This window comes from Elephantulus edwardii, unplaced genomic scaffold, assembly GCF_000299155.1.
Source record: "Elephantulus edwardii isolate Elephantulus edwardi_28Jun2011 unplaced genomic scaffold, EleEdw1.0 scaffold00028, whole genome shotgun sequence".
In the NCBI taxonomy this organism is placed as follows: domain Eukaryota; kingdom Metazoa; phylum Chordata; class Mammalia; order Macroscelidea; family Macroscelididae; genus Elephantulus; species Elephantulus edwardii.
The window spans coordinates 22,162,330-22,176,982 of record NW_006399778.1 but is presented as its reverse complement, the minus strand read 5'-3'; the positions used below and the strand labels follow the sequence as shown (position 1 = coordinate 22,176,982).

At 47.1% G+C, this 14,653-nt stretch overlaps 1 protein-coding gene across 1 annotated transcript in view; it reads right to left on the bottom strand.

Annotated features, from left to right (window-relative positions):
- Window positions 1-663, bottom strand: part of LOC102867787 (leucine-rich repeat-containing protein 38-like) — a 49,482-nt gene extending 48,819 nt beyond the window's left edge. The window contains exon 1 of the mRNA XM_006883708.1: window positions 27-663. Within this exon, the coding sequence (XP_006883770.1) occupies window positions 27-663 (637 nt within the window). The remainder of the gene's footprint in view (window positions 1-26) is intronic.
- Window positions 664-14,653: the final 13,990 nt, after the last annotated feature.

Below are 14,653 nucleotides of genomic sequence, written 5' to 3'. Positions count from 1 at the left end.
CATTCTCCCCGGCGAACCCGCCTCACCTTTGGGTAGCTTGGAGGCATTCTCCTGGATCCAGGAGAAGAGGTGGGCGAAGTCACAGTCGCAAAGCCACGGGTTCCCGTCCAGGCGCAGGGTGCGGAGCGCAGGCAGCGCGTCCAAGGCGGCCACATTGAGGCTGCGGAGGTTGTTGTCGTTGAGCTCCAGCACCTGCAGCGACTCCAGGGTCTCGAAGGCAGCCTCGTGCACGCCGGCCAGGTGGTTGTTGGCCAGACTCAGCTTGACCAGCCTGCCGGCTGAGCGGAAAGCACCGGCGCCCAGCTGGGTCAGGTTGTTGTAGCTGAGGTCAAGAAAGGCCAGTTTGGCGGAGCCGCTGAACGTGCCCTCCTCCAGCGAGCGCAGCGAGTTGTTCCTGAAGTCCAGGTAAACCAGGTCGCCGTAGAAGATGAAAAAGTCCTCGGGGATCTCCTGGATGCGGTTGCCGGCCACCAGCAGCTTGCGCACGTCCAAAGGGAAGGGGTCAGGCACGCTGGGCAGCCCCCGGTCGCGACAGTCCACGGTGTGCGGGTCGGTGCAGGCACAGCCCGCGGGGCAGGCGCGCCCGAGCCGGGGCAGCAGCAGGAGGGAGCAGAGCCCCAGCGCGGTGGAGGCGGCGCCGGGGCGCCAGGTCGAGGGGCGCATGGCGGAGGGGCGCAGGGAGCGCGGCGGTGCAGGGGTGGCGTTGGGGAAAGCCCAGCGTAGGGCAGTGCGGACGCGGGCTGCAGACGCGGGGAGCAGGAGCGTGGCCCCGGCGGGGAGGGAGCGCCCCGGCGCGCGGGGGCGACCTGGCGTGGCGCGGACGGGCGCCGGGACCCGGGAGGCAGGGATTGTAGGGAGAGACGGAGGCGGGGCGAGGGATTTACCCGCACGGGCAATTCACCCGCCAGAGGATCCCCGGGGAGAGGCCGGAGCGGTGGGTTGGGGAGGCCAGAGTGGGGGTTGCCAAGCTTTGCCCCTCCCGAGCCTGTTTTTTTTTCTGAGCCGGGAGAATAAGACACTCGACGACAAAGAGAAGTTAGTCACGGAGAGCTTTCCCGAGGACGCACGCATCAGGGGCGCCCCGCACCCCGCCGGCCCACCTTCCGAAGAAGCACTGATCCCTGCCCCTCGCCGGTTCCCTTCACCTCACTGCTAGAGAGTGTAGGACAGAGTCACTCAGCCAGGAGCTACTGACCGATGAGGGGCTGGAAATGGGCGTGGAGGCGAGACCTCAGCTGGTCTTTCCCCATTCTCTTCGACTTCATGCATTTGATCCATCCCATCCAGACCGGAGGAGTTGGCTGCACCCTCCCGGTGGCCCAAAAAAAGCAAGGGGGCAAGTCAGCACTTTCCATGCTGGCCCCAAGCTGAGCTTCTCAGCAGTACTGGGATCTACTGGGCATGGGAGAGAATGGAGCAAACCCAGAGACCCCATGATCCGCGAGGTCCAGGGCTTCACCCCATAGTAGCCTGCTTTATTGAAAGCTGTGTGGCTGGCTGCACACCAGGGCGCCTAGGTGTCTCTGGCCTCTTAGCTACATCTATAAAGTTGAGGGAGTTCTGGTGGCCTAAAAAAGAAACGTGTATCTCATCAGTTTTAGCAGAGGATCAGAGTCAAGAAACCATATGCTCAAAATATCCACTGCCACCACCACCCCCAGCGTTGGTCCCAGGATGTTGTCCTATCTGAAAGAATGGCAAGGACCTGGGGGTTCAACTTCAGGTAGCAGGAGTTTTCCCCTTTGCCACTCTTCTCAAGCCTTCTTCACCCTTCCTCTTGTAAAATGTTCTTGGGGGCATTGTTGGAGTTTCCCAACAGAGCCATCAAGAAATTGTTGCTGCTGTTGGCTATTTTGGTCTAAATACCCTGGAATTGACAAGCTCTTACTGGACCAAAATAACGCAGGGAACAGGTGTTGGGCAACTGGCCCTCAGGGACCCTGCCCTGCTCCTGATTCTGATGGGGATTGTGGGGCCTTGGAATCCGAAGCCACAAAGCTAAGCTTCCAGTTGGTCTTTTTCCAAAGGTACACAAAGTCTTGATGTCTTCCCAGGCCTCTGAGCCTAGGGATCAGGAAGGGAGCCTCTGGAAGGGAGCCAAGGGCTCAACAGGGGACGAATGTTTGCAGCAGCTGGCTGTTTTGATCATGTGAAGCCCTGAGGCACTGGGAAGTCCTGCAACTCCTTCTCTACAGTCCCAGGTCACCAGGCTCGACCTCCCAAGTCCTCTCTCTGTGTCTTCATGAATCCTGAGTCTTCAGATTGGTATCATCATCACCCACTCTGACCTCTCTCTCTGGTCTCTTCCTCTTGAAAAGGCAGACTTGGTGTGTGTGTGTGTGTGTGTGTGTAAGTAATCTGAATGCTTCCAGAGTGAGTGAAAGTGCACAGTGTACAGAATGGTGTTTTCTTGAAGATCCTGCCAACTTACTGGCAAAACCCAAACTCACTGCTTTTCACCACAGCATCACTCCATCCAATTTCCAACACTGTGAATCTTGTAAAGATTTTTCCATCCTTCTCCCTCCAAGTGCCTGGTAGATTTGAACTGCTGACTGTTAGCAGCTGGTTAGCAGGGCAACACTTAATTGATGACACCACCAGGCTTCCTTAGAGAATGGGCAAGTGGTAGAATAAACAGATAGTCATTTGTGAAGCTCTTTAAAAGCCAGGATGATGAAATGTTTTTACTTTCAACTTACTGTTAGAGAAGACCAGTTGCTTGCTGGACAAGCCATCATGTTTGGTAAGGCAGTATTTGATCTCTCTAAGTAAGTATGTCCCAGCCTACAGATCCTTTGTCCCTTGAAGATGAACTGTGCTCAAAATGCCAGAGGATTATGAAAACTGGACCTTTCTCAGTGCTGACTAAGGTCTCTTAATGCTGGGATTCTGAGCTCGGTACTTTTGTGCTACACTGAAAATTTACCTGACACTCACCTGCAACTTTAGTAAATGAAACAGACATGCTTGAAACTGCAGGGCATTTAATTGGCAAGAGCTTGTAAATCGGGGTTGCTCAGTAATAAGATAATGAAAGAGGAAAAAATTTTAAAAAAAGAGATAATAAAAGGGCTCCTTGGTAATGAAACTGCTGAGGAATCCTACCTCTGACTTTGATTTTTGTGTCTTTACATTAGAGAGTAAATATCTTCCTTCATCCAGCTGCCTTTTGCACAGATGATGTAAGGTCCATGTGGAGAAAAATAGAGGAACATGATTTGAACAATGTGCAGAGAAACACTATGTCTGTGGCCTGAAGTCTAGCCAAGTTTGTTTCCACCCGCTGCCCCTCCTCGCCGTTGCCACCAGGGGGCACTGTCCACAGGCTGCTCTGATGAGATGGAGCCCTTACCCTTAGGAGTTACCTGGTTCTTGCTCTGGGTGTCCTCCAAAACCTATGGGGTGCAAATCTAACATTTCCTGATTAACATAAACAGGAGTAGCAATGAGGCCCCCTGTATCCCAGGACTTTCATCCCTTGGGCGAATGCAGTCTTTGCATCCTCTGATTTTCCACCAGCAAGAAAAACATAGCCGCGACCTAGGCAAGGTCACATGGTGAGTCAGTGGTAGGAGCTGGAAATAGAACACAGGCATCCTGGCTCCCCCTTTCCTCCCCATGAAGGGCATTTCTTAAAGCTTGATCAAGACAACACAGGTGGAGATGCGCAGCCTCAGTTTCTCTGCTCTCTCTCTCTCTCTGTAGCCCCGGCATTAACATACTTTGTGATTCCTGTTCAGGAGACTCCAGCAGGGTCTGGTGAATGCCTAGGATATGGGAGCATTTACAAACCTGATATTTTTCACACCAAGCAAAACTCATCACCCTTCCCCTGTGCACCAGCTACAAGGATTTCCTGTCTTACACGATGCCTGGTCATTGTCTGTCTTTCCTGCCAGGCTGATGGTGGTCCCCAGGGGAATGCCCAGTATGGAGCCTGGTGCCTGAAAGCAAACACTCTCATGTAATGAGGTTTTTTCCCCCAGTGGTTTCACAATTGACTTCTAATTGAGCCCTAGTCCTATACCCTACCTACACTGCAAGCTAGATTAAGACTGCACGTTATGTACAAGAATCAGAAATCCAAGTAGCAAATGCCAGGCTTGAATTACAAATGTGGCTGGTGTTTGGTGACATCATTTGGGTGACTGGTCTGTATGCACCCCTGATAAGTGGCTGGCTGGCTAGGGTAGGAGTCATCAGGACAGCCAGGGAGCCCTAGTGAAAAACATGCTTTAGTGCTCAAGCTGGACAGCCTAGCTCACTGAAACTTGCTCATGGCTTCGCTGCCACTGCCATGCCAATGCCAATAACCAGCCAACCCAAGGGCCTGAGAAATGGGCTGCACAGTCGTAAAATAATAAAAGGGACCCTTGGTAATGAAGAGATTGACGAATCCTACCCCTGACTTTGTGGTTCTGTTCCCATTCATTTCCCTTCCCCGCCGCCACCACTAGGGGGCAGCATCTACTGCCTGCACTGGTGGGAGCCGAACCTTTGCTCTCAGGGAACAAAGAGCTCCATCTTCTTCCGTCCACTAGGTCTAGGAGTAGTAGGAACATCAGTAAAACGGATTTCCTTTTGGTTCCACTCTGGTGAGCCCAGATCCGTGGTTAACCACTGTCGTGTAGCCCCGTGACTCAATGTGATCCCATCCACAATGCTTGGTCCTGCACCTTCACTGTGATGTACTACAGATCAGCTGTCATCCACAGGGGTTCTCATTGGCTACTTTTCAGAAACAGCTTGCCAAGTTTTTCTTCCTATTGTTATTGTTGTTAGGTACTGTTGAGTCAAATACAACCCCTGGTGCTGCCAAGTCAAGAACAACTCTATGAGCAACAGATCTGAACCCTGTCCTATCCTGTGCCAACCTCACATTCTCTGACATATTCGAGTTCATTGCTGCAATCACTGGATCAATCCATCTGGTTGAGGGTCTTCCCGTCTTTCTCCAGCCTTCCACCTTTTCAAGTGTGATATCCCTCTCCAAGGAGTAACCTCTCCTAGCAACATGCCCAAAGCATGTGAGAGGAAACAATATTATTTTTGCTTTCAAAGAGCATTCTGACTGCACATTCTCCAGGACATATCTCTTTGTTCTTTTGACAGTTTGTGGGATATTCACCATTCTCTCCAACACCACAGCTCAAAGGCATCAATTCTTTTTCTGTCATTCATCGTCCAGTTCTCAGATACATAGCAAGTGATTGACAAGACCATGGCCTGAATCAGTTGCACCTTATTCATCAAACTAACATCATTGCTCCTCAAAAATTTGGCGAGGTCCCTCACTGCAGACTTTTCCAGTGTAATACATTTCCTGATTTTGCTGCAAGTACCAAGTGTATTGATTGTGGATCCAAGTAAGATGAAGTCATTGACAGTCTTAATTCTTTCTCTGTCCATCATGATGTTGCCTATTGGTTCAATGGTGAGGATTTTTGTTTTCTTTATATTGAGATTTAAAGTATATTGAAGGCTGTAGTACAGCCTTCTGCAGCAAGTGCTTAAAGTTCTCCTCCTTTTCAGCAAGCAGTCTTCTGTGATCTGCATAACACAGGTAGATTATTGATAAGTCTTCCTCTGATCCTGATGCTACATTTTTCTTCACAGAGTCCAGCTTCTTGAATAATTTGTTCAACATATAGATTAAATAGGTATGGAAAAAAGATATAACCTTTCAACAAAAGTGATATACAACTTTCTTAATTTTAAACTGTGCAGGGTTCCCTTGCTCTGTTCACCCAGGAGCCTCTTGGTCTAAGTTTCACACAAGCACAAGTGTTCTGGAATCCCCATTTTTGTCAAAGTTAACCATCATTTGTTATGATACACATAGTCAAATGTCTGAAATGTATTAGTGATGTCCTAATATCCTCTGAAGGATCTCTGGCAATCAGATGGTTAAGGAATTATGCTGCCAACCCAAAGGTATATAGTTCTAATCTAGTAGTTGAATTTACCAGCTTCTCCATTGGAGAAAGATGGACAATCTGTTATCCTGTATGCTATACAGCCTCTGCAAACCTACTGGAGGGTCATTTATAAGTGGTTCTGACTCAACAGCAGTCAATGAGTTGTTGTTTGTTGTTGTAACATCCTAGGATCAGTTTTAGAAATTGTCTCTACTCTAAACCATACACTACTCCTTCTGTAGCCAACCAGACAGAAACAGATAGATAAAACACAAACACACAGACACAGACACCCCCTTTGCTCCATCTCTGCCTGACTCCCTGAGCCTGATTACAAGTGAGTAGTACCCCTAACCGGCCTGCTGGTTTCCCTGGTCTGAGCATGGACAGACTAATGAGACCAAGGACAGGGGTCAGACCCTCAGCCTGACACAGGAGACATTTGTTCTCTGCTCACGCCAGACTGCTCACACTGGCCAGCCCACCTGGCACATGTGTGACCTTGGGTCAGCGTGGAGGAGGGTGGATGAGAGGCCAGTGCCACACTGTCTGCCTCCAAGAGGAAAAAACATAGACCACATATGCGGAGAGTGAAAGGACTGAAGATTTGGAGGCGGGAGGCCCCGCATCAGCCGTTCGCCCTTGGCCCCCCCCCCCCCCCGATGCTTATCTGCTTTCTCCTCCTCCCATCCACTGGCCAGCTCTCTTCTCTGCCTCGCCTCTGTCATCTTAGTCCAGCAGCCCTGTCTACTGTAGCCCTGACTAGACCTTCTGCTTCCTCTTCTGTCCACTCTCATTCATACTCCCAATAGTCAAGGAATCCAAGAGTACTTTGAAAATCTTTTTCTGAGGATTTGAGTGAGAGTTTACAGAGCAAATTGGTTTTCTAGTCACCTATTTATACATGTTTGTTTTCTGACATTTATTTATAGTACATATAGTTTGGATGACGGTTGAACCACAGGGCTTTACTTTGTTTCAGGTTCAAAGGGTGATTAAGGGCCCTAGACCTGGAGGCTCCACCAGTTGCTATCAAATCAGTTTTATGTTTTTCACTTTTGTTCAGCATTCCCTCCTTCCCCTCCCCTGGCCAGGACCCTCTGCTGTACTCCCTTTAGAGTGCTTGGTGTTGACCATCAGGTCCCACCTAATTTTTCTGGTGTCAAGGTCATGGATGTTCTCTCTTTTTGTTCTGTGACGTTGGGTTAGAACTGACTCATAGCAGACCCTCCAGTGGGTTTTCAGAGGCTGTAAATCTCATGCGTGGGAATTGCCATTTTTTGCCTGTAGAACAGCCAGTGGATTCAAACTGTGGACCTTTGGGTTGGTGGTGCAACTCTTTAGCCGTATGCCACCAGGTATCGCTCTGTGAGGTAATTTCTCTAAGCCTCAGTTGCTTCATCTATATGATGGGATCACATATTATTGATGACAAGAAGAGAATTTAAGCCTGTGAGCTGTGGTGTTGGAGAAGAGTACTGCCTATCTTGTGGATGGCCAAAAGGACAGGTATGCCTTGGGAAAGTGCAGCCAGAATGCTCATTGGATGACAAAGCTTCATCTCTCACGTACTTTGGGCATATTGTTAGGAGAGGCTATTCCTTGGAAAGGGACATCATGCATGCAAAGGTTGTCGGGTCAGCAAAAGAAAGGAAGACCCTCAACCAGATGGATTGACATAGTGACTGCAACAATGGCTCAAGTGCGTTGAAGACGTTGAGGGTGGCACAGGATAGGACAGGGTTCAGATCTGTTGTTCATTGGGCTGCTGAATCATATTCATCTCTATACCACCTAACAACACAACAATAACAACAATGTATTGCTGTCAGGAATAAATCAGATAATGTGCAAATTAGAACTTACCACAAAATCTAAGAGAACAAAAACCCTAAACCTACTGGCATCAATTTGATCCCACATAGGACAGAGTCACCCCACCCCACTGGGTTTCAGAGACTGTAATCTTTCCAGAAGTAGACTGCCTCATCTTCATTCCACTGAGTGGCTGGTGGATTAGAACCACCGAACTTTCTGTTAGCGGCAAACTGCTTAACCACTGCACCACTAGGGCTCCCATAAGAGAGTTGTAAGCTGCCCCCAAGTTGGCCACCACCTCCTGGTAACCCAAGTAGAACAGAACAAAGTGCCCCCTGGTCCTCTGTCAGCACCTTGATGGGGCCATTGTGATCTCCAGAGACTTGACAGGCTGGTTTCTAGAAACTAGATTGCCAGCCCTTTCTTTCCAGTCTTAGTCTGGAAGTTCTGCTGAAGCATGTTTGGCTTCATAACAACAGGAAGTCATCTAGTGGCACATGATTGTTGGCTGAGGGCCAAGTGCTTTGGTCAGGAATCAAACCCAGGCCCCCTGCCCTACCCTAGAACAACAACAACAACAACAGCTATGACTGTTTATATTGCCCTGAAGTGACCTGGATTGGCCACTGTCAAACATCTTGATACCCCTAACAATGCAAGTCTATTGCCTGCTTTGTAAGCACAGACTGAGCTGGATCTTGGGGAGACAAGCACGAAGTTGACAGTCTCAGTTCTCCCAGCTAAGTTCTCACCACAGCAAATCCAAGTGATTCAAGGACTTGCTACGTACTGTCACTGCCTAGTGAGAAGCACAGGTCATCCATGTCACGGGCATTTGGAAGTGTCAGGGATGTGTGGACTGGGGAAGCTGGCGAAAGGGCCTCTGTGATACTGCTGAGCCAGTCTCCAAATCAGATCTCAGGGCACGTGGCCATGTGGCTTCATGCTTCCCTGCCCTGGCACCGGTGTCTACCTGGCAGGCTCCTGTTCCCTTTGAGATGCCCTGCACTTCTCTGTCTGGCCTTGACCTTCTGGATGCAGCCAAGTATTTCCTCCTTTGTCTTTCTTGTAGCAGAGGCTTCTATTATTGCCCCTTTCATCTAGTGGTTGCATTTATTTGATTACACTTTTGTTTCTTCTGAGAGAGAGAGAGAGAGAACTTTGTGAGCAAGGACAGCAGGAAAAGGCCCTTGTGAGCAAAGATGGTGTTTTTTTTTCTACCTTTGTGTGCTGAAACCGGGCACGGGGACCTGCCCAGCATAAGTGTTCCATGCCCAAAGGCTGAATATCGGTTGGTTCATTGGCTTTGCTATGTTGTTAGATGCTGCCAGGTCAACCCAACTTCTACAAACAGTGGAACAAAACCCTGCCTGAACATGCAGATTCTGCTCTATGGGCTGATATTTGGACAGTCTGTGAAGACTGGATTGCTTTGAAAAGTTTAATTCGAATCATAGTGACCTTGTGCATTACAGAGTAAAACTGAGCTCCACAGGTTTTGCTCCCCCCCCCTTAATCTTTATGGAAGCAGATTGCCAGGTCTTTCTTCTGCATCGCTGCTGGGTGGGTTGGCCCCACCAACCTTTCAGTTTTGAGAGGTATGGGTCTCTATAATGATGCTACTTGGTCATTCTTTCAACCACATACATTTCTCTTTGCTCTGTCTCCCTGCACACCCCAGAGTTTTAACCAGCCCTCAGAGCATTTTTGTGGTGGACAGAACCTGCATTGCTGTGTCCATTTTACAGAAACAAGGCTCTGTGATCACTTAATTTGGCATAGTAGATGAAAACAAGAATATAGACCATTTCCAATCCTTGATGGAATTTCCTGAGCAGCTTTTGCCTAAAGTGTAGCATTGATCACTCAATGGAAAGTAATTAGATAGAGTCCCTGGGTGGCACAAATGATAGACATGTTCGGCTGCTCACTGAGAGTTTGGTGGTTCAAATTCAACCAGAGTGCCTCAGAAGAAAAGCCTGGAAATCTATGTTCCAAAGGTCACAGTCCTTGAAAGCCCTGTGGAGCCCAGTTCTCCAGGAACACACATGAGGTTGCTATGAGTTAGAGTCATCTCAATGGCAGCAGAGTTACCGTTTGGGTTTTTATTGACTAGATGCCCTGTTTACTTGGAGGTAGCGCCTCAGAGCATGGAAATTAAAAATTTGCTTCGGATCAACCATAGATCTAGCTCCTGAGTTGTTCAGCATCACTGGCCTCCCCTGTGGCCTGCCACGCAGCAGCTCCAGGCAGCTTGGTGAGTCCCCACCCACACACCCACACAGCCCACCACAGCCTCCAGGTGTGAGTCTTTCAGAGAGAATTGATGAAAAACCTGACATAACCTGAAGGTGGAATAGTACAAAGCCACCAGAATTCTTTCTAGTAAATGCGGAGGCCCCAATGATGCTATTTTTATGTGGATTTGTATGTGATTTGCATACATTTGCATGTATTCCCAAAGCCATCAGACCGAATTCAGAAAATAAATGATTAACTGATGAAGCCGCCTCATCTCTGCCACCAATGGCAGAAGCTGACATTTCCACCCAGATAGTCCTTGCTACCTTTCCCAACATTCTTCTAACTCAGCCTGGTATTGTCCTCAGCCTTAACCCAAGACCTCTAAGACAATAATATACTCATGCTGTCATCTTCATCATCATCAACATCATCATCTATTGAGCACATACTATGTACCAGGCACTGTTTTAAATACATCACAAGTAAAACCTGCTAAAACTAGAACTAAAACGGAAACCTGTCAGAGAAGAAAACTCACAATTTCCCCCTAAAACAAGTGATAAATGTCAAAGACAGAAAACGTAAATGACCTAGAAAAACAAGGCAGTCCCCTTGTCAAATTCCAGCTTTTACAGATTTCACTGTATCTTCGTTACTTTCATGAAAATGTGAAAGGTCAGTCCTTTGCTGTTTGTTGATATCAAGTCAGCTATAAAACATGGTAACCCATGTAAAGCAGGGGGGAAAAACCCAACCCCACCCCCAAAAATCAACCATGGTCTGGTCCTGTACGTCTTCATAATTGTTGGTATGTTTGAGTCTATTGTTGCAGAGCTGTGTTGATCCATCGCATTGAGGGGTCTCTGCGTTTTTGCTGGTCCTCCAGTTCACTAGACATGATGTCCTTCACGAGTAGTTGGTCCTCCCTGGTGATGTCAGCCACGACAATGTCTGACAATGCTCTGTTGTGACCTGTAGGATTTTCATGCATTAATTTTCATAAGTAGATAGCCAGAATTTTCGTCAGTTGTTGTTATATACTGTTGAGTTGCCTGTGACTCATAGTGACCCTATGTTCAACAGCTCTGAATAATGCTTTACCTTGAGCCAATTTCGTTGTCAACAACACACCTACTCCCATTACCTCAATCACTGAGTCAATCCATCTTACTGAGGGTCGTTCTCTCTTGCGCGGTTCTCTCACCCTTCCAAGCATTATGCCCATCTCCAATTACTGGTTCCTCCTGGCAGCATGTCTAAAGTATGTCAGATGGAGCTTCAAAATTCTTGCTTCCAAGGAGCATCCTGTTTCCACCCTCTCCAGGATGGACCTGTTTGTTCTGTTAGCCATCCATGGTATAGTCAATGCTCTTCTCTAGCACCACAACTCAATGGCATCAATTTTTCTATTATCTTTCATCATTGTCCAGCTCTCTGATGCCTAGCAAGTAATCGCAAAGACCATGGCCTGGATCAGGTGCATCTTAGTTTCTAGACTGACATTATTGTTCTTCAGTATTCTGGAGAGATCCCTCTTCAGTTGTTGTTATGTGCCATTGAGTCACCTGCAATTCATAGCGACCCTTTGTCCAACAGCCCTAAACCTGCTCTATCCCTTGCTACTCTTTGTCTCCGACATACCTATCCCCATTACTGCAGTCACTGAATCAGTACATCTCATCAAGGGTCTTCCTCTCCTGCACTGTCCCTCCACCCTCCCAAGCATGACATATCTCTCCAAGAACTGATCCCACCTTGCAACATGTCCAAAGTATGTCAGACAAAGCTTTAGAATCCTTGCCTCTAAGGAATATCCTGGCTTCACCTTCTTCAGAATGAACTTGTTTGTTTTCCTCTCGGTCCATGGTATATTCAGTACTCTTCTCCAGTACCAAAGCTGCAAAGCATCAACTCTCCTTCTATCATCCCTAGTCATTGTCCAGCTCTCTGATGCATAGCAAGTAATTGCAAAGACTCTCTGATGCATAGCATCCAGCTCTCTGATGCATAGCAAAGTAATTGCCCTTATCAGGAGCACCTTAGTCTCCAGACTGACATCGTTGTTCTTCAGTACTTTGGAGAGGTCTCTAACATAAAATCCAATTACTAAAAATCAAAAAAAGGTAGTTTATGTCGGCATGCTGTAGAAAAGGAAAAAGGTAGATAGATAAAGAGTAGGAGAGCCTATCTATGAAGATGGCGCTGAGGTGAAGAAGGAAGCCCCTGCCCCTCCCAAAACTGAAGCCAAAGCAAAGGCATTAAAGGCCAAGAAGGCAGTCCTGAAGGGCATCCACAGCCAAAAAAAAACAAAAAGAGAGAAGATCTCCACGTCATCCACCTTCCAGTGGCCTAAGACACTGAGACTCTGAAAGCAGCTCAAATACCCCCAGAAGAGCACCCCCAGGAGAAACAAGGTTGACCACTATGCCATCATCAAATTTCCCCTGACCACTGAGTCAGCCATGAAGAATAGAAGAAAACAACACACTTGTGTTCATTGTGGATGTCAAGGCCAACAAGCATCATATCAAACAGGCTGTAAAGAAGCACTATGACACTGACGTGACCCAGGTAACACTTTGATTTGGCCTGATGGAGGGAAGAAGGTCTATGTTCAACTTGCTCCTGACTATGATGCTTTGGATGTTGCCAACAAAATTGGCATCACCTAAGCTGAGTACAGCTGGCTAATTCTAAATACAAATTTTTCTCACACACACCCAAAAAAAAAACAAGAGTAGGAGAATTGGACAGCCAGCAAACCAGCTAAACTCTAACTTCTGAAGGTTACATTTTAAAGAAAGATTTATTGACATTACACTATTGACGTTACATTTACATCCAGGAGATAAAGGAAAAGGGGGTGTCCATACATTTGGTTTCTTGGCTTCTTAGATAAGAGACCTTTTGATATGAGTGGCAGCCTCATATCTTTTTTCCTAATTATTATTATATTTTATTAGTTTTAATGAATATTTACAGAGATTTGGGGGTTTCATTCATTCATTGTTGCACTGTTTTCTCTACTCTCCTCCCCAGTTCGTTTTTCTCCCCCCTCCCGAATGTCTGTTTTAATTGTCTAATAGCCACAGTGCTTGTAAAAGCCAGTTCTGATTAATCTCCTTTGTCAGTGTGTCCTTTGCCATTCCCTATCACTCCTCCCTGAGAGAGACTTCACCCTGATTCATAAGGAAAAGGGGATGATGTATTCTCTTAGCTACTTCCTGCTGAAAAGGGACGCTGTAGGTTTCAGGGTGAAGATCTTCTCTCACTACTCTAAAGGGCCCCTTTGGCAGTAGGCATTATGGAGATTGATTTTGGAATTTAGATGCACTGTTATTAATTGTGCTTAGCCGTACATGTTCATATCCTTGAAGATGTATCATGGAAGTGTTGCAGCCTAGAAGACACAAATTTAACTAACAAGTTAAAAGTACATGAGTAAAAAATTAAAAAGCAATAATATTCCGAGTAGAGGTTCTAATAGTGGCACAAATCAAGTTACAGAGGGAAGGTGGTTCTTACAATAAAAGGCCTATAGACTAGCACTTTGTCTATTATAGTGTAGAGTTTAGGAACCACAAGATTTAGAGGCTCAGCTATGTCATTTATGGCTCTTAAGTCCTGGACCAAATTCCATCTACCACTGGGTTGTTTTACAACTTGGAAGTTCGCATGCAAGGTAGAGGTGAAGTAAGGAACTGCTTATGAGGTTTTCCATACATTCCAACAACTAAGAAATAGTGAGAAGAGTTGGGACCTCAGAAGGCTTTTAGGACCAATTAGCAGGCTCTGTGTCCAGGAGAAAACGAATATACTTACCAGTAATGTTAATGCTCACCCACAGCTCTTCTGGGAGGATCTAAATTGTTGAAGCGTCCTCCTTTGTTTCCAGCTGGGAGCTGGGGCCTGTCGGTCCTGTCTGCCATGAGGTCCTGATGTGAGCCACCTTGGCCAAGTGTCCTTCAGAACCACACTTAAAGCAAGTGAGTGGGAGCTTCCTCTCTACTCCCTTGCCTATCTGTGGCTCTCGTCTGTGACACTGTCTACTGGAGTGGCCCAACTTTCCACAGTGGAAGCAATTCTGACCTCCTTTATTACCTTTGGGTGGCACTGTCAGCCTCATATCTTATTAGTGGCCAGGCTATTCACATAACACAGAAAGGGGACATGGACAGTAGGTGTTACAAAAGGGGAGAAAGAATCCAATGAAGCTATCTAGTCCAGGTTGATAGGACACAGAAGTGTAAATGGAGTAGGCCACAAATGTTATGTGTACATAACAGAGCTTTTCTAGCAGGTGGGTGAAACCCAAGAACTTACAGCTCGGAGGTCTCTGTGACTTTGCTCTAGGACATAAGATCTCAGAATCAGTTCCATATTTGACAGCTGTTGTTGCTCAGCAGCACGCATGGTTGTTTTACACTGAAACACTTCATCCATCTTAATCTGGGAACTCCACTGAAACCTGTCCACTTGACACTGCTGGAGTTTGAAATACCAGTGAATGGCTTCTAGCACAGAGCAGTACACAAGACACCATAGGACAATAAACTGATAGACAGGTGGCAGTATTTACAGGAGAGGGAGGGGAGGCCCATAGAGTTACAGTTACATCATTTGTCTGTAATTCAAAGACAGAATTGCTCCATTCATTTATGCAGCAACTA